The sequence below is a fragment of the Centropristis striata genome, chromosome 4, assembly GCF_030273125.1.
Source record: "Centropristis striata isolate RG_2023a ecotype Rhode Island chromosome 4, C.striata_1.0, whole genome shotgun sequence".
In the NCBI taxonomy this organism is placed as follows: domain Eukaryota; kingdom Metazoa; phylum Chordata; class Actinopteri; order Perciformes; family Serranidae; genus Centropristis; species Centropristis striata.
In genome coordinates, this window is record NC_081520.1 from 22,078,066 (window position 1) to 22,102,202 (window position 24,137).

The window sequence follows — 24,137 nt, forward strand, 5'->3', positions numbered from 1 at the left end:
AATTTCAGGTAATATTGAGAAAAAAGTTGCAAATTTACTAGATTAAAGTGGCAAATCTACAGGAAAAAAAGTTGCAGATTTACGAGAAAAAAGTGGGGAAAAAGCAACTTTTTCCTCCCAGATTCACCACTTTAAATCTCATAAATCTGCACACTTTTATCTCGTAAACTTTTCTCAAAATTGTATTTTTGTATGTTGTTTTTTTTACACATTCTCGCAGTATGTAATATCGTCCAATATTCTCTTGGGTTGAAATTTGGAATTTGCAAGTATTTCAATGAGTGCCCTATTAAGGGTTAATATGAAAATGTTGGCCTCTGAAAAGTATGTGCATCTATATGCGCTCAACACTTGGTTGGGGCTATTTGACTTTTCCATCATATTCTACTGTATTGAGATGCACCTGTAACTGTATGGCATGCTTTGTAAACAGAATCTGTTGGGTAAAACTACATGAATGCCCTCTACTGATGACATGCTGTTATTTCACATATGGGTCGTGTGAATTAATGACAAGGCAGTAAAAGACTGTAACAGATCTGCATGTCTTTTTTTTCATTTATTGTATATGGTCCTCTTTGCAGTATCAGTGCTTCAGATTTGGTTTTAAAGTCATATTTAGGCATTTTGGGGGTAAACCTCACTGGCACTACACTTGCAGTATATCAATGTGAAATATGTTCAAATTACAGCACAATAAAGAAGCGGGTCCCCTTTAAAATTAACTTCCCCCTTATTTTGCTCATAATAACTCACATTATTAAAGGGGTCCATTTCTGGAGCATAGCATGTGTTCAGCTGCAACTCCAGTGTTAATAAAAAATAAATATGAAAACATAATTCAAGTCTATATATCCATATAAACAATCATTCACACAGACTTATTCTTGACCACTGTCCTTCATGTGTCTCATTACAGTAGAATATGATGTAAAAGTCCATTTCCAGTAGTTCAAGTCAAATAGCCCCAACCAAGTATTGAGTCATACAGATGGACATACTTTTCAGAGGCCAACATTTCCATATTAAACATACTTTTTAAAATTGGTCTTTTGTAATATTCAAATTTTTTGAGACAGTGAATTTTAGGTCTTCATTAAATGTAAGCCATAATCATTATAATTAGAATAAATTAAATACATTAAGACATGAAATGTTTCATTCTGTGTGTAATGGATCTATTTAATGAGATGTGATGCATTTATCTCACTGTAACTGTGTTTCTTTTGCCCTCAAGTATGTGTTTATTTTTTTTGTATTTGTCTAATATTAAAGTTAGTAAAATATACCACTCTGCTGCCAGTAGACTTGTCCATGTCTACCATGGCTATCTAAAGACCTTTATATACAATATTTATTTGTAGTACTGTACATTAATGACATTTTTAAAAAGGGAAGTGGCATCTTCAGATTTTTACTAGGGTGCCAGCTAAGAGGTTGTTAGACATATGGTCTGATTTGTTCTTGGATGACAGCTAAACAATTTACCAATTGTAGAAGCTACATTGTAAAAGTGTTGTCTCCTCCACCATAATATGTGACACTCCGCACGCAGCTTCTCTCTACCACTCAGTGAATGTTTAACCTAAATGGCTTTGGAGAAAGGAGTCACTGTTACACTTGCCGAAGGAGTCTTTTATTGCGTGTGTGTGTGTGTGTGTGTGTGTGTGTGTGTGTGTGTGTGTGTGTGTGTGTGTTTGTGTTTGTGTTTGTGTTTGTGTTGGTGTTTGTGTTTGTGTGTGTGTGTGTGTGTGTGTGTGTGTTTGTGTGTTTGTTTGTGTGTGTGTGTGTGTGTGTGTGTGTGTGTGTCCATGAACACAGAAGATTCATCAACATTAGATTCAGGCTGATCCTGTCGACGTGTCTGACTTTGGAGATTTAAGTATTAAATGAAGGTCCGCTGTTGTGTCTAGTGGATAAATACGCTCTCTCTTGTCTCTTATGACACACACTTATGACAGTAATGAACTGCACACGCCCAAACCAAGTATGCATCCGAGTTATTCAGGCCAGGGCTTCACCCCTCACAACCCCCCGATGTTTTATACTGCCATGTGAAAAATTGCAATCATGTACAAAAAGATAGTGGTTGCAAAAGATGCACAAATAATGTTGCTATCAGCGGCTGCAATCTTTGTGAATTCACCACTCAGTGTACAACTTAAATTCAATGAACTGAACATGGATATGGTCAGTAATACAATGACGGCTGTCAGTACAGTAGGTAATACGGTGCTCAAAATGGTAAATCTCTCTTACAGGGTGTCTTCTTTAAGGGACCTGGTGAGCAGGAAGTACCTCCACCTTAAAAAACACCCTCTGCTGAGTGGGGAGGGAAACAGTGCCAAGGATGTGCTTTTTCTGTTCAATGGGATGGAGAAGATGAAAGTGGACTTCAGAATTGGAGCCACAGAGCTTTGCAGTGATCCTAATGAGGCTCTGTCTCCAGGGGTAGTAGTGGTCAACCTGCTGAGGAAATACCTGCTGCCTGAGGTAAGGGACAGTCCAATATTACTACAATGTTATTTTTCTTTCTTGTTCTGTTTTAATGAAATATGTCTGAACTGTCATCTGTCTATACATGTGTAAAATGGCACCTTTATGTGCCGATTCAGGAACACCACACTTCTCTGATGTTGTATGTAGTCCGTACACTTGGGAAACTGAGTTTGACGGTGTGACATACAAGCGCACGTCCTTCTCAGAAAAGGAGCTGGAGCAGTGGATAGGAGGGAAGACCAAGACGGATGAGGAGCTACGACAGCTGACCATGTTCAGGACCGATGTGCTGGACTTTTTCTTGGCTCCTTGTGTAGAAAATGGTAAACGTTTCTCACAGGAACCCAGCGAGAACAGTGAGAGGCGCTATGTGTTTGCCGTCCCAGCCATGCAGGAGTACCTGGCGGCTCTGTACGTGGTTCTAGGAGAGAACAAATCTGCTCTTGAGAAGATGACCAGGCAGGTGTCTGTGGCCATCGGTCAGGCAAGTGAAGATGTCAACGCCCTCGTCAATATCCTCTCTAAGTTCATCCCCCTCCGGATATTTGCCGTGTTCAACCTCCTTAAGCTTTTTCCAAAACTCTATGAGAAAATTAGCAGTCGCAACAAAGGCAGCATTGCCAGAACCATGGCGGCTGAGATGTTCCGCACCGAGGACAGCCACAACGAGGACGTCCTGGATCAGGTGGAGCAGAGCCTCCTGGGAGTCCATGGCCCGCAGCCAAAGCAGTGCAGTGAAGGCCAGCCATTTGAGCTCTACCCCATCTTCATGGGTGGACTCCTGCATTATGGGAATCGTGTCCTTCTCCAGCAGCTTGGCTGTAGCATTCAGAGCACCACTGTGGCCCAGATCACACAGGCCCTGAGGAAGTATCTAGTCAGAGGTAACATATCTGTTCTTTTCAGTCTTGCTCATAGAGTATGCTTTTTATTCATGTTTGAAGAAGTTGAACTTAACTAAAATACTAATTTTGTATTGAAATAATTTGATATTAGTCTGTTAACTTAAAACATCTTGAATACCCTATAAAGCCAAGTATTTGATACACAAGTTTTTAAGACCTCTAAATCAGTGTGATATTGTTATTCCTAAAAAAACCCTGATGGATACCATTATTCATAGGAAAACAGTGTTCAAAATGTACCAATGTCGATACAGCAAGTATTAACAATAACTTATTTGAAAATTTGTCAATTGTCCTTTTATATGCATTAAATAAAGCGACATACAGTCTTTTTCTCATTTAGGTAGACTAAGTAAAGGTTTAACTGATATAATTAGATATATTTAGTGTAAAATTGAGATATCTCAAAAAATTCAAAGAATCTTTTTTGTGTGTATGTATTTTTAGATGGCAAAAAATTGAGTATTGCAGATTTGTAGAAGATAAACAAACTGAGCAACAAATTGTACAAAAATACCAGATGTAGCAAAACATATTTGCTGGTTCCACTGGTGGATGTATCATTGTTGCATGAAAACTTCATATCAGTAGATGTATGAATGTTGTGTTATATGGAAAAAAATGTTTTTGTATGTTTGAGGAAAATGTTAAAAGGAAAGTCAAAGTTTTAATTGGTTTAAAATGTTTTTGTTAGTTCAAGAAAACAAACTGCTTCACAGACTTCCAGTCTATTTAGACAGAGCATGTCCTAAACAGTTAAATTGAATTTAGGAGTGCTGATAACATTTTTAGGTGACAGTGACAGGACCGATACTGGACATATTCAGATACAGCTTTGTGGTAGTTTAATCTATTTTTTTTTTCTTTCTATCCGTGGATAATGACAATCTTCATCTTAATTATTGCTAGAGCTCAGCAAGCCGCAGCCACCAGAGGAGCTGATGGATCTACTGGTCCTCCTGTATGAGTTTCAGAACCCCAGACGGACTGCAGAGGTTCTGGCCTCGATCAGAACCATCCGCCTCAAAGACATTCGTATGACGCCACTCAAATGCTTTGTACTGAGTTCTGTGCTCTCGTGCACTTCTGCAAGGTAAAGTATGGACTGTGCTCTAACTGCCACCTGTTCAGTCTGTAAGGTTTACTTGGTTTGTTTTGCTTGTCAGTGTATTTTAAGTGAAATTGTAAGCTTGGCCATATTTACTGCTGGAAAATCTCAAGCAGCCATGACTGAGCCCTGGTTGATAATATTAATACAAATAAATGTTCACTTATCCAATATAATCAGGTTTTACCGTATACCTATCACAACAACTAAATGTCATTTCTGAAATGTGTAATGACCATGGCATATTGTCAATTTATAGCATTGCAATATTTTGCATGACAATATAAATAATGGATAGATTCATGGGTACCTAGTATTGATATTTTATTATATAAATTATTAATATTGCAAATACAAATGAGGCTTTCAGGCTGTAGAACAATAGATTAAATGTTTTTTTAGTCTTAGCTTTCAGATGGTGTACAACACTTCTATTTTATGGCATCTACTGCTGACTGCTATCTCCTCCTAAAAAGATACCCTGTCCCCTAACTGAAACTATATAGTAGAGTACAGTAAGAGTAGAGGAAACGAGGAAAGGAAACTAGGAAATAAAGAAAGGAAATGAGGAAAGGAAACGAGGAAACGAGGAAAGGAAACGAGGAAATAAGGAAAGGAAACGAGGAAAGGAAACGAGGAAATAAGGAAAGGAAATGAGGAAAGGAAATAAGGAAAGGAAACGAGGAAAGGAAATAAGGAAAGGAAACGAGGAAATAAGGAAAGGAAACGAGGAAAGGAAACGAGGAAATAAGGAAAGGAAACGAGGAAATAAGGAAAGGAAACGAGGAAAGGAAATAAGGAAAGGAAACGAGGAAAGGAAACGAGGAAATAAGGAAAGGAAACGAGGAAAGGAAACTAAGAGAGGAAACGAGGAAAGGAAACAGGGAGAGGAGAAGAAAAGAAGGAGAGGAGGAGAGAAAGTGCATAAAAAATGTGTTACGTGTCTTTCCTACTATCTTAGCTGTTGGAAATGTTGTACTCCATCGAATGTGGTTAGCACTGTGGCCTCACAGTAACAGGGACCCGGGTTTGAATCTGGCTTGGGGCCCTTCTGTGTGGACTTTGCATGTCCTCCCTGTGCCAGTGTGGGTTCTCTTCAGGAGATTAGGTTTATTGGTGACTCTAAATTGGCTGAGGTGTGAATGAAAATGTGACCAGGTGTCTGACTACAGTCAGTTATTGTATCTATATATGAAACTCAAATGATTAGCATAGGTAATCTTGTAATGGATTATTTAAAAATGTGTTATGTTGTCTTCCTGTAGTCATTACCTTGAAGAGCTGGACCTGTCCTCCTGTCTCCTGACTCACAACATGCTTCAGATACTGTTGCCTGCCTTCAGAAACACACATAAACTCAAGTGAGACAAAACTGGATTACAGTGAATGTAAAAATCTGGCTCTCTGAAAAGAATTTTTGCATTATGCTGAAAATGTACACATTATAGTACTAAGAAGTTACCAGGTTTAATATGATATTTTATTTCTTACTTAAGCATTCTACATTGACCCAGAAACGATTTGAAAATAATTTTGAGTTTGACTATGTTTGATGTGTGCACTTTTGGACTGTGGGGTTTTTGTTTGTGTGAAAGAATATTTTGGTCGACTCTAACATAGACCCCCAGAGTTCAATCAGAACTCTACAGTAAGACTAAACTTTTATGGATGTTTTAATGTTTTATTTAGCCTGTGTCCACAGAAATCCTCTCTTAACTGTGCTGCTGAATGGAACATTCCATTTTCAATTAGCTAAACACTAATCATGTGTGAATCAGCGCAGCGGCCCCACGATACGTTTTAATCCCGATACTTGAGTCACGACACAATGTTATTGAGATTTTAAGCATTTTGCGATATGGTGAGTATTGTAATCCAATATATTGTGATTGTTTAACTGCATTTTGCGTCTACAAAATTAAATGCAAGAATTGTTTTGTCAAGTCAGAGAAAATTCTCAGTCTATTCATCTCACTTCAGTATTTTTATTTCTCCACAATGAGAGTCAAACCCACAGACTGATCAACAAAGTATTCAGTCAAACTGAACTGAACTGATATCAAACATGTATGGACAACAACAACTGCAGAATTTCATCAAACATTCAAACACTTTAAGCTTTACTGTAACTGTACGGCATGCTTTGTAAACAGAATCTGTTGGGGAAAACTGTACATGAATGCCCTCTACTGATGACATGCTGTTATTTCACATATGGGTCATGTGAATTAATAACAAGGCAGTAAAAGACTAACAGATCTGCATGTCATTTTTTTCATTTATTGTATATGGTCCTCTTTGCAGTATCAGTGCTTCAGATTTGGTTTTAAAGTCATATTTAGGCCTTTTGGGGTTAAACCTCACTGGCACTACACTTGCAGTATATCAATGTGAAATATGTTCAAATACAGCTCAATAAAGAAGCGGGTCCCCTTTAAAATTAACTTTCCCCTTATTTTGCTCATAATAACTCACATTATTAAAGGGGTCCATTTCTGGAGCATAGCATGTGTTCAGCTGCAACTCCAGTGTTCATAAAAAATAAATATGAAAACATAATTCAAGTCTATATATCCATACAAACGATCATTCACACAGACTTATTCTTGACCACTGTCCTTCATGTGTCTCATTACAGTAGAATATGATGTAAAAGTCCATTTCCAGTAGTTCAAGTCAAATAGCCCCAACCAAGTATTGAGTCATACAGATGGACATACTTTTCAGAGGCCAACATTTCCATATTAAACATACTTTTTAAAATTGGTCTTTTTCCATGTCTATCATGGCTATTTAAAAACCTTTATATTCAATATTTCTTTGTAGTACTGTACATTAATGACATTTTTAAAAAGGGAAGTGGCATCTTCAGATTTTTACTAAGGTGCCAGCTAAGAGGTTGTTAGACATATGGTCTGATTTGTTCTTGGATGACAGCTAAACAATTTACCAATTTTAGAAGCTACATTGTAAAAGTGTTGTCTCCTCCACCATAATATGTGACACTCCGCACGCAGCTTCTCTCTACCACTCAGTAAATGTTTAACCTAAATGGCTTTGGAGAAAGGAGTCACTGTTACACTTGCCGAAGGAGTCTTTTATTGCGTGTGTGTGTGTGTGTGTGTGTGTGTGTGTGTGTGTGCTGTGAACCTTGTCCATCCGCAGTGTGTCAGCCTGAGCAGCAACACACTCTCCATGAGGTCCTCCACAGGTAGGCTCTTTCTTTTGACTCTCCATGATTTGTCTATTCAAATACAAATTATACACCTGAGTCTTGATGTAATTCAATAATTTTGTTGCTGTGGTGCTACATGTGTGCTGTACTTGAATAAAGTCTTTGTGCCTGCTTCTTCTTTTTATGTTTCAGGAAAAGATTTGGTCTTAAAGGTGATAGCTTTGGATTTAGCAGCACATAGTGACTCCAGTTGTTTTGTGTTCCTAGGTTAAAAATTGCCCATTCACAGTCCGTGTCTGGATATTTGTGTACAACACTGAAGCAGTTCATAAAGGGAAACTTTGCCAATTTTCAAAATGTATACATTATTCATTTGGTCTAAGACAGTCTTAAAATATTGATGAAGAAAGAACAACTCCCTTCCAAATCCTAAAACTAGTGCTAAAGCTTAAAATTGTGACAACACAACACTGAACATTGCACTGCTGGCTGTAGTCGTTGGCTGGTACAAATCAAAATGACATTTGCTGTTAGTTGATACGGGGGCTGTAAAGTGGGTTGGCAGATTCCCAGAGCTATACAGCCATATAATTATCTGTTGTTTTTTACCTCTGTATCTTTGCTCTATTAAAATGTTAATCATAAAGACAGTTTGAAAAAAGGACTCTGAGATGGACCTCTGGCTAATTAGGGAGTTAGTGCCACAGGCCTTACAGGTAATGTTATGTTTTCTATGGTTCATTGGTATTGAGTCTAAAATAGAAAACAAAAATTCTGTGGGTGGAGCAGCTTCATACTTCACATGCAGATTTGCTTCATTGGTTTGCTGGCTTATAGAGAGTAGGTCGTGTTGACAAATATAAATGAAAAATGGTCTATGGTCTATGGACTTTCCTAGACAATAGAAAAACCAAGCCCAGTCCCCAGCCCAAAATGTTGGCATTGTATGTTCAGCAAACCACGCAGACCTGCAACATTTTTGCCAGCAAAGAAAATTTTGGCATTTTACATACCTGGATATGTTCATAGGTAATGTTTTTTTTTTTGTTTTCAGTCATACGTATGTCGATTCTTGTCAAAAAAGGTCACATTTTAAAATGGCTAAAAATGCTTAAAATGGGTCAATTATAGTCTGTTGATACATGTGGTATAGTTTATCCAAAAATAACCAAAAAACACCGTATTAATGGATGTACAAAAATGACCACCTTGAAAAAAAAGAGTCATACTTTAGTATTTCATTTTTTGAAGAAAAAAAAGGGTCAAATTTCAAAATGCCTAAAAATGCTTAAAATGGGTCAATTATAGTCTGCTGGTACATATTAGAGAATAATATGGTTGGAAATGAGAGGAAAACATCATATCATAATATTATGTTTTCTGCTGCCAGTAGACTTGTCCATGTCTACCATGGCTATTTAAAAACCTTTATATTCAATATTTCTTTGTAGTACTGTACATTAATGACATTTTTAAAAAGGGAAGTGGCATCTTCAGATTTACTAGGAGGTTGTTAGACATATGGTCCAACAATGACCCCCTCAAAATTTGTCAAAAATTGTCAAATTTTAAAAATGCCTAACAATGCTTAAAACATGTCAATTAGTTACTGAATTGACTTAGTTCCTGGAACTATCTGGTCAAAGAGGCCAATTAGTGAGCTTTTCTTGTCCTTTTATTTTTAATGGCACATAATGTGATGCCCTACCTTTTGACTTTTTCTGTACTGCTGCTATTTGACTGAGCTGGCTTGTAACCACAGAGAGTTGTGGCCCAATGGGAAAGCCCACTGGAGGGCAAAACAAAGCTGCTTTCCACTGTCAGCCAATGAATGCTCATCTCTCACCACACTGTCAGCCAAACTGTCAAAGAGTTGTTGTTCAATTCGTTATACAAACTAAATAAAAACAAGCCTGGGTTGTCTATATTTTATGTTTAAAACATAAACCCAGAAAGGATTTTGTAGATTTTTTAGATTTGCTTCATCCCTGGGAAAAGGCTAACTGGCTATCAACAATGAAACAGAACCTGACCACCGGTTATCTAATAACAATAATGTGCTCGCATAACCCATAGCCAAATAGAAGAAGTGTTCTCCTTAACCTGTAGCCAAATAGAAGAAGTGAGCCTTGCTCAGTATTAGGGCAGGATGTTCCCCTTTGACCTGCAGTTCAATAGAGGCAGTGAGCCTTAAATGTACGTTGAACGCTCTTCTGCAAAGTTTTAACAGTTCAGTTACAGCTAAGCTAAGCTAAGCTAAGCTAAGCTAAACTAAGCTAAGCTAAACTAAGCTAAATATTCCTATACTTCACCTCCATGTTGGAACAGTCAGTGGTAGGTGTTGTTTTCACGGTTAAATTTGACATTGTCTCCACTTAGTGCTTGTGCTTATGATAAGCAAGTGGGAGACCTACAACTTTTTTTTTTTTATAGTCGCAGCCACCTACAGGCTGAAGCTCTCTGTGGCTGCAGTTACCTACTCATTGTTTCATTGTCACTCCACAGGCTGCCAGCATGCGATGGAATTTCCACGGTACGTAGAGTTTTAAACACACTATCTCAGCACTGTTAACTCTAAACAGTAATTTGCTACTTTTAAAGCATCATGTCTGGACTTATCTGTTCAAAGAGGCCAAATAGTGAGCTTCTCTTATGCTTTAATTTTTGATAACACATAAGATTATTAACCCATAATGCTTCCTGTCGTTGCCAGTTCGTCTTCGTTCCCTTGTGACAAGTCCAGTATTCCTTCTGTGACTAATCTCTGTATTTATCGACTCTGTTTTGTAGTTTTGAACTTTTCCTTTTTGCTTGTGCCCTGTGGATACCTTTGCCTTGCTGACTGCCTGACAGTGCACCAACTACAGATTAGTAAAGCTTATTTGAACTGATCTACCTACCTGCCTCTATCCATTTTTCATTAGTTTTACCTTCAATCCAAAGGAAGGGATCGATAATCCAGCTCTGGTCATCACTGATGACCCTGGTGAGGTTTCATAGGCATGCCTTTGCATACAAATGTTTCAAAACCCTGTTTCAAAACAATAATTTCCCAAAGTGCCCCTCATGTTGATGATTTATACCAACCATTTGTGCAGAGCCCAGTCAGAACCCTGTGCCCATACTGTGCCAGTTAAAGCGCCTGGAGGGCCAGAGCTTCGGCTTCTACCTGCGGACGGACCAGAGCAGGCAGGGCTTTGAGATCAGAGATGTGGAGCCGTGGAGTCCTGCAGATCACAGCGGCCTCAGAGAGGGAGATCGAGTGCTGGAGGTCAACGACGAATATGTGGACAACATGGACTTCTGCAGCGTTAGTGTCCAGAATTTGGAAGACAATCAATCTGCAAGCTAAAATATAGCAACATCTCTAGGACCTGCGTTTGGAGAGCTCACATGTTTACTGGCCAGTAGTGTTTGGTCCATTGTGGGCAAACTAATGTGATGACCTGCCATACATGGAACTTCTAGCTTTTCTATTTTCATGTAAATTAATTTAATAATATGGAGTAGAAGAATATCATGAATGCTGTCATGATGATCAAAGATATTCTGGTGTTTTAATAGTCTACCCTGCAATACAGCTGAATAGATTGGTCCAATAGTATTTTATTGAGTTCGGATCTAATAGGATGTACATATTTTTTTAAACTTCCTGTACACACAGTGAAGGTGGTTGGAAAAGGTCTGTCTTGACTGAAGGTTTTTGTCACTCTTTAACCTCTTAACGATCCGTAATAGGACAATTAATGATTATAATGATGTTTTTCTGTCATTTTTGGAAATACTCTGCTATAATATGTATCAACAGACTGTAATTGGGCCATTTTAAACATTTTTGGGCATTTTAAAATTTGACCATTTTTGAGAAAAAATCAACATCTATGCCGTTTTTGTTTTGTTTTTTACATGTATGTGTAAACTATACTACTATATCTATCAATATACTAGAATATTGCAGGGTTTTGTTTTTTGTTTTTTGTTGTTTTACATCTTTGACATAATTTCCAGACATATTATAACATGTCTTGGTTTTGTACATTCTATAGTATTACATGTATCAACATATACTTCTACTGTTATTGTGTCAGATCAGATAGCTGAGAGTGATAGAAAACTGACTAATAGTCCAGAGGTTGATGGTTCATATCTCAGAAGTGGCAGTGAATTTCAAATTCTAACATCCACAACTGAGAAGTCAAATGTACCCAAAATCATCAACCATATGTCAGAAGACATAGCTCAGGGAGAGAGAAGACTCACTAAAAAACACTGTTGGTTCAAACATCATGAGCGGAAGTGAATTTTGAGGCTAAACTTCCACAGTGAAGGAGTCAAATACACACATTGAAGTGTTCCAGCAACATACTATGAATTTTCATGACAACTTTAATAAAGTTTTCTTTTTTATTATTTCTACATACAGAGTATTTGTGCTGAGACAAAATATACACAAATGCAAAAAAAGTGAATTTATCTTCCAATGTAACTTTTTGGTGTTCAACTGTATAGATATAAACACAGACATAAACAGTGTAACAGTTGTAAGAATATGAAGATATAGATAATGTAAATTACGACAAACCATTGCCGTCGGTTGTAATTATGCATAGTATAAAGAGTAAAGGCACAGAGGTGATGATGGTCTGGGATAAAATGCAGGGTCGTCATGAAGTCTCCATCACAGCAGCAGATCCCATATGATTTTCTCAGCAGTCGTCACTGTGTTACAGGGTCTCACACTGTGCTATATTTATTTTAATGATACACTGTGCTTTGACTTTTTATCACTTTAAGACCATTTCTTTGGCATACTATACTAGGGTGTTAGGCTAAACCTGAGACAATTTTTGGACATACTATAATATGGATTTTTTTTTTAAAGAATCCTTTTTGGACATACTGTAGTATGTTATTTTTTTCCCAAAAAGGACATCCTATAATATGGTGTTTTATGTTGATTTTTTAAAATACATATTAAAGCAGAATTTTCCAAAAGTGAGAGAAAAAAATCTTATATGATGACCAAAATTTTATTAAGCTCAAACTATGTTTACCTTTGTCAAAAATGGTCAAATTTAAAAATGCCTAAAAATGTTTTAAATGGCCCAATTTCAGTGTGATGATGCATGTCATCGCTTTATATTTCCAAAAATGACATGTTATGGGATGTACAAAATTTGAAGAAAAAAAAGTCATACTATAGTGTGTTTTTTTCAAAAATGGTCAAATAATAAAATGCTTAAAATTTTTGAAAATTGCCAAATTACAGTCCATAGATGCCACGAATGCCAATAAGGTCCATACCTTACTGGCATTTGTGATTCAAATGAAATAGAGTTCATGTACTGAATCATTTGTGTCTCTCTCTTTCTCCCTGTGATTACCTGACAGATGGTGTGGAAGATCCAGTCATGCGGCCTACACTTGTTTCTTCTGGTGTTGAGAAGGGAAGAGTATGAAAAGGTACTGTTTTGTTATTACACATCCTTATAGTATTTTTAATCACTTCCTTCCATCCCATGCGGTAAGGACAACAGGCAGGATTCACAGCTGTTATGATTGCTTCTTATAGCCACAAATGATATATTGGTTTTACATGCTTCCTGCTGGTAAAAAGTGTCACATGGGTGTGAAATACAAGCAGCATATTGTTTTTATGAGACACACAGCAGAGGCATATGTCTGTAAGAATGGTCATACATCAGTAAGGAGGGATATGTGCCATGTTGCAGTCAACCAATAGCAAAATACCACAGAGAATTAACATACTGTATATTTCCAATATAACAGTGGCCTTCCATTTCAACCTCAGCATCACTCTGTTATACATTGCACCTGTACTTGACAAAGGTTTGAAAAACATCTATTTATAGTTCAATTTCAATGTAACAAGATAAAGTTAGCACATCCTACATTCAGCCAATGATGAGCGGTAACTACTCAAAGAAACTGGAAAAACACAGTGGGTGATGGCTGCACTTCTTTCACAGTTAATTGGCTGGGACACTTACACTATTGATTGATAAACACAGTCTGTGCAAGAAGTTGTCCAACATAAACGGCAGAAAAGGTTGCGTGTCAGTATCACAAATTACGGCACATATGAACATATCGCGGCGCGGCTCGTGGCACAACGGCACATCCTAAAAATATCACACACGTACGGTCTGCAGTTGTAAAAAAAGACTGCAGTTTCTGTGGATTTATGCTGTAAAACCACTGACTTTAGGTTTAGGGCAAAAAAACTTCTAGTAAGGCATTAAAAAAGACAGTTAAAACAGTAAATAAATGTATGTAAATGCCAGAAGTAAAGAAATAATAATTATCAAATTAATTATTTTGTGATCTCCATATAACAAAGATCGTTTTATCGTGATGACGATCTAGATAAACTTAAGTTTTGAGGCTTAATTAGGCTGTTTTCAAGGAAGTGCCTGACAAGATGCAGCATAATCATTATATTTGTTATTCATTCATTACCATTAACCACTTATCCGCAATCGGGTCGCGGGGGGCTGGAGCCTATCCCAGCTGTCATTGGGCGAGAGGCAGGGTACACCCTGGACAGGACGCCAGACTATCGCAGGGCTAACACATAGAGACGGACAATCACACTCTCATTCACACCTACGGGCAATTTAGAGTCCCCAATTAAACCTAAATACATGTTTTTGGACTGTGGGAGGAAGCCAGAGAACCTGGTGAGAACCCACACTGACATGGGGAGAACATGCAAACTCCACACAGAAGAGAGGCGAACCGGCGACCCTCTAGCTGTGAGGCGAGAGCGCTAACCACTTCACCACCATGTAGCCTTATTTGTTAGTTAACTACAATTGTCAGGATCATGGTCACCAAGTAGCAATGTGGAATATCCTCAATATTAAGTAGCCATGTGGAACATGCAGTCTCTTCACAATGTGATGAAGTAGTTAAAAGGGTCATGTGACCGCCGCGAGTTACAGAAAAAACGTAATGTAACTTAAGTTTAAAATGGTTTACTTTTGTTTGATGCAAACACCGCTCTCCTGGGTGAAAGTCAGCTGCTTGTTCGACCCAACCACTAACCTCCAACCAAACAAGGGAATCCACTAATTAAATTAAATTTCGCTAAACTAAGTCAGCAAGATGGCAGCAGACGCATTACAGCGGATGGTGAAATGTGTAAATCTAGCTTGAATTTTGCTGCCTGTACACACGACCTATACTGACGTTTTTGACGGGAGAACAGGCTGGCGTGTAATCCAAGCAATGAGTGGGGAGTGAAACAGTATGATGCTGTATGATGTGATTCTTCCATGAGTTGACTCCTGTTCATGTCTTTCTTCTCCAGGCGGTGTCTGTTGGTGTGGACCTGCAGACACTGGCCAAGGCCTCAAAAGGTGAACGCTGGTCGAGACCCAGACTGTGTCACATCAGCAGACACCCTGAGCATGGCCTTGGGATGACCATCGTCACAGTGGAAGGTGACCAAACACTGCTAACATTTGTTCAGTTTTAACAGCTTCTCTGGAGACAATACACACACACACATGCTCAGAGCTTTGACAATTTCACAAGAAAGTCCAACAGAAAAGATGTCAGAAAATGTTGATGAACCAGCTGACTATTAATGAGTCACCTATGCTGGAAAGTAACAAAGTACATTTACTCAAGTACTGTACTTAAATGCAATTTTGCAGGTACTTGTACTTTACTTGATTATTTCCATTTTATGTAACTTTATACTTCTACTCACACATGCAAATATTGTACTTTTTACTCCACTACATTTAGCTGACAGCTTCAGTTACTTTTCAGGTCAAGATTAACATGAAAACATGATAAATTTAAAATGAATAGACATGTTTTTTAATTAAACCAGTGTTAGTGTAAGTGGTTAAAATGAGCCCTATATTTATCAATAATAATGATAATCCGGTAATATATTTAGAATAAAACAATCTGTGTGGGTCCATTCTGCATAATGAGTACTTTTACTTTTGATACTTTAAGTACATTTAGATGCTAATACTTCTGTATTTTTACCTAAGTGAGTTTTGAATGCAGGACTTTTACTTGTAGTGGACTAATTTCTCTACTACTTAAGTAAAGGATCTGAATACTTTTCCACCACTGTGAGTCACTGACTTACACATCTTCATTTTCAGCCTAGCTTCAATTTCAACTTGAACTTTATTTATTCCCAGATGGCAATGGGTTTTTACAGCAAGGCATTTCAATGCATAAAAGAGAACAGACATACAGCACAATTACAGTAAGGGTGAGGAGAGGTGTCCTGAATGCAAGTGAATGTCAAGGCTCAGTGCTTTTTGTAGCTTTGGTGTGAACATCAGAAGGGATGGGACCAGTACATGATGGTTCGTTTTTCAGTTTCCAAGATGTTTTTACAAAAATCAAGAGTCAAAGATTAACTTATTAAACTCCTACGCTAGCTGGTTGTCGGATTGAGTGGAATCATCGGTACAGATCTTGGTGTGTTTTTGAGGACTTTGTCCCTCCTCAGAGCCATGCGATAAGCAGGCTGAACTGCACACAGCTGTAATTGGCTCCTCCCAGTGGGAGAAGGAGAATAGACTTGGACTCTCCTTTAACAGAACCATAAAACGTATCCAGAATTTTGTTGTCTTGTTTGGCAGATAACAATTACAATTAACAGGGTTACCTCTGCCACCAGTATGAATGTGTGTTTGAAATGGTGTTGAGCACCGTCTGTAAAGAGTTTTTTAAGTGGTCACAAAGACTAAAAAAAACTGCTATATAAGTGCAGTCCGTTTAGCGTCCATTAATTCCCATACCGCTATTGTTTCAAACATTACTTGAAGGATTCAATTGCGATGAACCTCAGTGCTGTTATTTACTGAAGCCGAGAATGGCCATGGATTTTTTAGATTTTTTTATGCACTGTTATCTTGTGATAACGACTTATTATCTCGCTATCTTGATATAACAAAGTTTGTTTTCTCGTGATAACGAATTAGATAAACTTAAGTTTTGAGGCTTAATTAGGCTGTTTTGAGAAAAGTGCCTGACAAAATGCAGCATAGACAAAATGTTTAACCTTATTAGTTAACTACAAATGTCTGTAAAACATAATGGGACTGTGCATAGGAGTTGACTATGGACACCATGATCATGGTCACTCATTAATACAGGCACAGGCAGTCTGTTCACAATATTATTCTACCAGACCTTATATCTACACTGTTTAACCCAAGTCGGCACCTATGCACAGTCCCATTATGTTTTACAGACATTTGTAGTTAACTAACTAATAAGGTAAAACATGTTGTTTATGCTGCATTGTCAGGCACTTCCCTCAACAGCCTAATTAAGCCTCAAAACATAAGTTTATCTAATTCGTTATCACAAGAAAATTATCTTTGTTAAATCGAGATAACAAAATAATTAATTCATTATCACGAGATAACAATATTTGTCATATTGAGATAACGAGATAATAATTTGTTTAAAAAAAATCCATGGCTGTTCTCGGCTTCCGTAGTTATTCATGGTTCCAACAATCACACTGGAAATAAGTTTATGAGCCTTGTGTTGAAACACTACACTTACCATTTGCACGGTGGGTCATAGGCCAGTTGTCATGGTAGCACAAGCACAAAACAGTCGGCCTCTACGAGGTTACTGTGTTGCAAAAAAGCCTGTAATCAATAAGCTGATGATGCTGGGTGGCAGGAAAAATGCACCATTACGGTTACTGAGTATTAGTTTGTGACTTTTGTGTGATTTACTATGATACTGGGATTTCAGTATCACCTGGTATTTTCCTGGAAGTTAGAGCACCTATAGAGGTCAAAGGTTATATGACTAAAGTTACAGATTTCTTTAGGTCTAACAATTGATGGAAACATTTGTGGTAAGTGTTAGTATTAACCCAAAGAAAACATAATATAGGTATAGTCATTTCTCAGCAGTTTATTGCACCTATGCAGTCTACGGACCGCACACAGAAACCACAACAAATTTTGTCAGGCTCTGCATGATAATGATGACTATGACAATAGTAACTATGTGTCAGCAGGTCAGAAGGGCCAGTATATTGTGAGTACGGAGACTGATGGTCCGGCAGAGAAAGCTGGTGTCTGCACTGGAGACAAACTGATCTGGATCAACGGAGTAATGGCGTCAACGCTCACACACTCCACTCTCAACAGAACTGTATGGATCCAGTTTCCTCAGTCAGATCTAACTTGTGTGATTTGTTAGACTGAACATGTGTGTGACTCCTGCAATGTGCTTTGTTCTCAGGTTAAAAAGAGTGCAGACTCAGTGACGGTGCTGGTCATTGACCATGAGAGTGAGTCTTGCAATGTCAGGAGGAAGATGCCCATCCTGCCCGTGGTGGCAGAATGCTCCAGCCTGCCCCATACTGCCAAAACCATGTATCTGGTAAAAGGACCTGATGGATTCGGCTTTCTGCTGAGACAAGAGAAGCTGGCAGGCACTCGACGAATAGGTGAAAGATACACTGATTGCAACATGAAATGCTTTTTTTCCCCCAAGTCCCAGAGAATATGACCTGAGTTGGAGTCCAACACAAATGTATTTTTAACACAAAAGGTAGATCTCTTCAGGGTCAACTTCATGGCCAACGCAACAAACGGAATATCTTTTAATTGGAGCTAACTTACCCAAATGCAAATACAAAGTATAAAATAAAATACAGGGATCTTACCTGCCTCCCTAACACAAAACAGGAGAAAAAAAGGTTATTCACCCCTACCTACCAGGCCTGCACTATAAACAAAATGTTTCTTTGTTCCAAACAATTAAACAAAGATTCAACACTTCATAACAACCAGTTTTAGCAAAACAATATGCATGATCTGGTCTGATCTGGCTGGTAGTCAGGACAATAGCAGAGAGGAAGAAATCTTTTTCTTCTTCTTTTGGGTTTTGTGGCAGTTGGCATCCTTTTGTTGCATTACTGACTCCTTCGGGATTTAAACAGTAATTTCTTTCTTTTCCTCTGGGTTATTTTGAGTCTTTCGATAAATCCAAACCGGAAGATCACCTTCCTCCCTTCAGCCTCACCTCCACATTCCAAAATGTCTTTAAAACTGAGTTCTATTTGGCTTTTCCTCTGAAGTTCATTCACCACCTGGCAAAACAATAAAAGGAGCAGCACCTCCCACTGGCAGGGAGGATTATCTACATTACACACTGAAAATACACATACAAAACCATATGACCCATGGTCATAACAATACATTCTTATTTGCTCTCTCCCTATGCGTCTCAAGAATTTTTTTTTTTTTTTTTCCAATAAGTAACAGCTCCTGAGTTAAAGTCGAGATCAGCTTCACTGGTGACTTTTGATTTAATGAATTAACTGTCTGTCAAGAAATCGGACAATAATTGCCTTAGCAACCATAGGACTTGTGTTGGTCTAACTTCATCAATCTATTATATAACCTTGTGGCCTTTGGCTCAGAAAGTAGAGCATTTTTCCCTAACTCTCTGGAGCCGCTGTGATCAAATATGACATGACTTCTTCATGATGTCACAATGTAAAAAACTAAGCAGTCCTGCTGTCAAGTTCCCTCTTAAGTTCTGGTTTGAAACTCCATGCCCGATTTTGTTGAGGATGATAAGCCAAGTAAAACCCATAGATAAGGTCAAATATATTCAGGGGAAAAAATTATAGAACTAGATGTTCTCATTTTACCTCTTACCATCATCTAAAATTCTTCATTGAGCATACTTGTGTTTTGATAGTAGATTTAAAAAATATTCGAAATCAGATTTTATGTTCGTTTTGTGTTCAAATTTTTTGATTCTTTAAATCAAAGTGAAAAATAATTATCAGGTCATATTGGTGAGGTTCTGCTGTAAAATGTATCAACATGGCATGGTTAGCATTTTTTAAAAGTGAAACATATAGGCAGAATGAAAAGGATTCAAAAATGGCTAAATAAATGGCTCTAAATCCCAAATTGCTCCATCTGCAATCTACAGCAGACCACTGCTCCTAATGAATCCTGAACATGGGTTAAATGCAGAGGTCAAATTTCACTATTTTATGCATGTGACAATAAAGTCACTTAAATAGTCAAGTTAATTCAAAACAATTTGAAGCCTTTCTCTCATAAATAATACATTGATCTCAAGTCTCTCTGAACTTCTGTAATTTCTTAGTTCACGTGCTGAGAGAGGTGGATGTGGGAAGTCCAGCTGAAGGAGCAGGGATGGAGGATGGAGATCTCCTGCTGGCTGTCAATGGGGAACCTGTGGAGACTATGGAGCATGAGGATATTGTCAAAATTATTAGAAAGAGTGGTGATATAGTCACCCTGACCTCTATTTCTATTCAAGGAAGAGACTTTTACAGAGAGGTTAGTACAATTATATCAACATATATATGCAATTTAAGATGGATTCATCATACAGATATTGTATCTGAACTTACTTTCAACTGCTCTCTGTTGTTTTCCTGCAGTTAGGAATTTCTCCCCTGTTCTTCCATGAGAAATTTACACTCCAAGATGACAGGCAGCTGACTGTCTCCCACTGCCCTAAGACCCAGAATGAAACCTCTCTGAGACGTCTCACATATCCTACCATGCATCTCCAGGACAGAGAGGAGTTTGGTTCTGGTTTCCCCTCAGATACTCCTCCAGATCAGCCAGGAACTTTAACCACACAGGTATAATCCATATCATTTATTACATTCTCTATACTGTGGCCCTCAGAATACTGCGTTCATTCATATACCTGTAGATTCACGACTATGTGTATGCACATGTACCTGTTATACATTGTATGATTATGAAATTATTAAGAAAACAATAGTAGGAATGCTACTTCAGCATGAAGCAGCCTCTAATTAGAGGAGAATGAGGTTATTTTGACGATATGACCATTTTCCTCTTGTTTTGTGTTTTTCAGCTGTCAGAGAAAACAGTTGAAGCTTTCTTGTGATGGAAATGAACAGAACCAGAATGACATCAGTAGACAGAGGAGGACGAGGAGCTCAGGTCTTAGAAGTTAATGTTTTGTTTTTTACAGCAGACTGAGATAAATTGCTTGGAGATGATATTGTGTTATTGCCCGTTTATTAAATTCAGATTTTTAGATGAGTTAGCATTATGTTTTCTGGGTGTTTTTGGTTCCAGAAACTGAACAACAGGCTCTTTAATGTAGAATCTTAGTTCGTATATGGGTCTTGTAGTTTAGTTTAAGGTGTAGACCATAGACTGTATAAATAATGGACGTAGTGACCATGACGTCACCCATTGGTTTGTGTCCTGTTTGAGGCATCGAGTTCAGCCTTTCACTCATCCTCATCTTGTTTCCGGCAACTGGGAGCAGACCATATTTGGACTGTGGAGGAGCGAGAAGGATCTGACGACACTGACTACAAGCCTCTCTACACCGCAACCTGACTGAGAGAAGCCGCTGCTAATTCATGTTAGCATTAACTGGAGCATTAACTGGGATGTTAGTTTTGTCTAGCAAAAAACAAAAACAAACTGTTACTTACCTCAGAAAAATGAACAGCGACTCCTTGGGGTGTCTGTTAGTCCAACCAAACACTGAACAAGACATTTTTACTGAAGAAAACTTTCAGATAAACTGTCATTAAGTAACAATAGAGTGAAAGGGTCAAAGTTATGAGGCCAAACCGGTAAACTGCCTTTATATATATATATAACTTTATTGACACGTTGCCGTGAATACGCATTGTTCTGCTTCTGTCCTGATGAAGGCTCGCCTTAATAAATCAAGTGAGAAGTCGACTCATTGAAATGTATTGAAATGAATGGACCCAAATGCTTCTGCAGCCGCCGTCAGCACACCTGCTGGAAGTTTCGGTAGAATGCAACTTAAGGCTCTTCCTGGTTTGTCTCACTGCTCAGACCCGGATGCCACTTGGCTCGAGCATGGTTCGCTGTATAGAATGCTCATTTCAGTTAACATCTCTGTGACACGACACATAGACTTTGTTGACATAATGTCAACTCTTCTCACTCATAATCAACTCAGTCATAATGAGAGAAAATATCTGATTTTTTAAAGAACCTGCTGGCATGTTGGATTCACAGAGTCAGTAACCTCTCTTTCTGGAACTGAAAATGCAGAGTTTCCTGTCACTTCAAAGTTAAAATAGTTTTCACTAAACCTACTTTCTGGAACAGCCCAGATGTTAGGACCTAGGACCAATTTTTTTTGTTAATCATAAACAATGTTCATTAATTTGTGTATGATGTGACCTGTAATATATATTTAAAAACTTGTTTGTTATGGTTTCTATTAGGGGTAGGCGTTTGGAAGAAAACCTGCCAACTCGATTATCTATAACACTAACGATCGATTAATCGCTGCATGCATACATGGGCAAAATTAAAGATCCTGGGTATATAAACAGTACTATGCAAAAGCCTGTTTTGATAACAGACGCTTTTATTTTGGAAGGACGGAAAGAGACTTTATCCTGTCTAAATCAATTGAGATTAAACTGTAAAGATAACGTCAAGGAGTTCAATGTTTTATGTTTTTGCCCCTGAAGAGGCATGGGTGAGTTTTCACAATAATCTTAAATTTCCAATGTGTTTTGTGTTTAAATAAGTTTTTGGATCAAATTAAACCTAGTAATTCATACTAGCAAGGTTTGACACAGTAAGCTAGTTTTTCTCAAATTAAAACTCTGTAACTTTATCCAACTAATTCTCAGCTCATTGGCTTATTGATGTACGGCCGCAGAAGTGAACGCTCGGCGTGTTTCCGTTCAGTGATACTGATAAGCGGTCATAGATAAAAATTAAAATTAAAAAAATACACAGATCTATCAAATTCATAATGACCATTCATGGATCATCGATTAATTATTCCCATCCTTTCAATGTAACCTGACATAGTGTAATGTCTATATTGTCTCTGGATGTGTTAATTCATTTTTTTTTTCATCAGCATCATATATTTGTTCTTATACTGTTCTAGGTGTAGGATAGGGCCAATAGCTTTCTGCTTTAGGCTTCCTAGAAAAACTACAGTGTGAAGTAGATGCAAAATTATAAATCAAACTTTTTCATTATGTGCTGTTATCTTTGTCTGTTGCATTGTAAGAGAAGTATGGACAACAAGGCTGGGCATTCTTTAAATGTCACATTTAATGTTTTCACCTTTATTTTTCAAACGGAACCTTTTGGGTTGACCTAACGCTTCCAAAGTGACAACTGATATCTAGTCATTAACTTCGATTTACAGTGCTTGAACGCAGGGTTTAATAGATACATCTATGTACTGTATATACTGCAAGTTTTATTCAAATTACAATGCATCTGATTAAAATATCAAATATACAAACATTGTATAGGACAACATATGATTTCAAATATTCCAGTATAGTTGCCAAGTTGTGGTAAGTCTCTCAAACAAGTTTGTCAGTTCATTCTCTAAAATTTTTCAAAATGAGCATCATTTGATTCAAGTACTTCATTCCAACAGAAAATAAAACATATAGAAAACTATTATATGTACACAAAGAGTTCACGCATAGACTGGGAGGGAGAGTGACTTCACCACTGCTAGCTGTGTTCATTCCTGAGAAAATCCTAATTCAGTTTCCAATAGAAACCCACAGCATGTCTCTTTCTATTATCTCCTTTTTTTCCAGAATAGCCCTTGTTGAATATGGGCTAATCCACTACAATAAATCATACTGTGCAGTTATTTTTCATAATAGGTTGGAGTGGATTATTCCAAAACTATGGTCATGAGCCTCAGAGAACTCAAGTTAATCCAGGTAATTTCATATTTTTGGGCAATATTAAATTAATTTTAAGTAATAAAAATTTCTTTGCAAGTGCAAAGAAATTAAGAAACTCATTCACCAATTTGACAAGGTGTAGGTGGCATTTAGAAACACTGCAAACACAAGAAAACAGTCAAAAACTTCTAGCACCTTGCGTTCTGCTCTGTGCAGGATTCTAGGAGGGAGTGGTCTAGTCTGTGCAGTTTATTGCAGAAAAGCACATTATAAATGAACACATACATACAAAGAGAGCTGATAAAGCAGCAACAAGTTAGAAACCAGTGTTATGTGTTCTGAATACTGGATGAAATGCAACCTGGTCTCACAGAAATCCGTGAAATAGCCACGGATTTCGCTTAACTCAAAATCCGTGGAATAGCCACGGAATCGCTCAATCTCAATTGGTTTGTTCCAAGTCACATGACTTTCAAGGTTCTGGCGGTCAGAACAAAAAACATGGCGGACAGTTCTCTCATTTTTAGTGAAAAAATTCATATTTTGACTTTGTTTCTGCATAAAAATGGATTTTGATCACATTTCTAGCGAGAAATATATGTTTTATTTTCTAAATATTCACTCAGTGAATGTACATAATCACTTTGTGGTGAAGATCTCGCCAGAAAAATATGACTGTCATTAACTTGCATTGTAGCGAAATCCGTGTCAGTTTCACGG

General features: G+C 37.7%; 2 protein-coding genes across 2 annotated transcripts; both read left to right on the top strand.

Moving 5' to 3' along the window:
- Window positions 1-1,835: 1,835 nt before the first annotated feature.
- On the top strand, window positions 1,836-6,132 carry LOC131970413 (NLR family member X1-like). Its single transcript, XM_059331799.1, has 4 exons — window positions 1,836-2,493; window positions 2,616-3,383; window positions 4,314-4,497; window positions 5,778-6,132. Exons 2-4 carry the CDS (start codon window positions 2,771-2,773, stop codon window positions 5,875-5,877), a joined length of 897 nt encoding a protein of 298 aa, XP_059187782.1. The 5' UTR covers window positions 1,836-2,493; window positions 2,616-2,770; the 3' UTR covers window positions 5,878-6,132.
- A 3,985-nt stretch (window positions 6,133-10,117) lies between these two features.
- Window positions 10,118-20,629, top strand: LOC131970660 (Na(+)/H(+) exchange regulatory cofactor NHE-RF3-like). Its single transcript, XM_059332093.1, has 10 exons — window positions 10,118-10,220; window positions 10,612-10,673; window positions 10,786-10,997; window positions 13,079-13,150; window positions 15,021-15,153; window positions 17,730-17,866; window positions 17,957-18,164; window positions 19,847-20,043; window positions 20,148-20,354; window positions 20,597-20,629. The coding sequence occupies exons 1-10, from the start codon at window positions 10,207-10,209 to the stop codon at window positions 20,627-20,629; spliced, it is 1,275 nt and encodes a 424-aa protein (XP_059188076.1). The 5' UTR covers window positions 10,118-10,206.
- The last annotated feature ends 3,508 nt before the right edge of the window (window positions 20,630-24,137 follow it).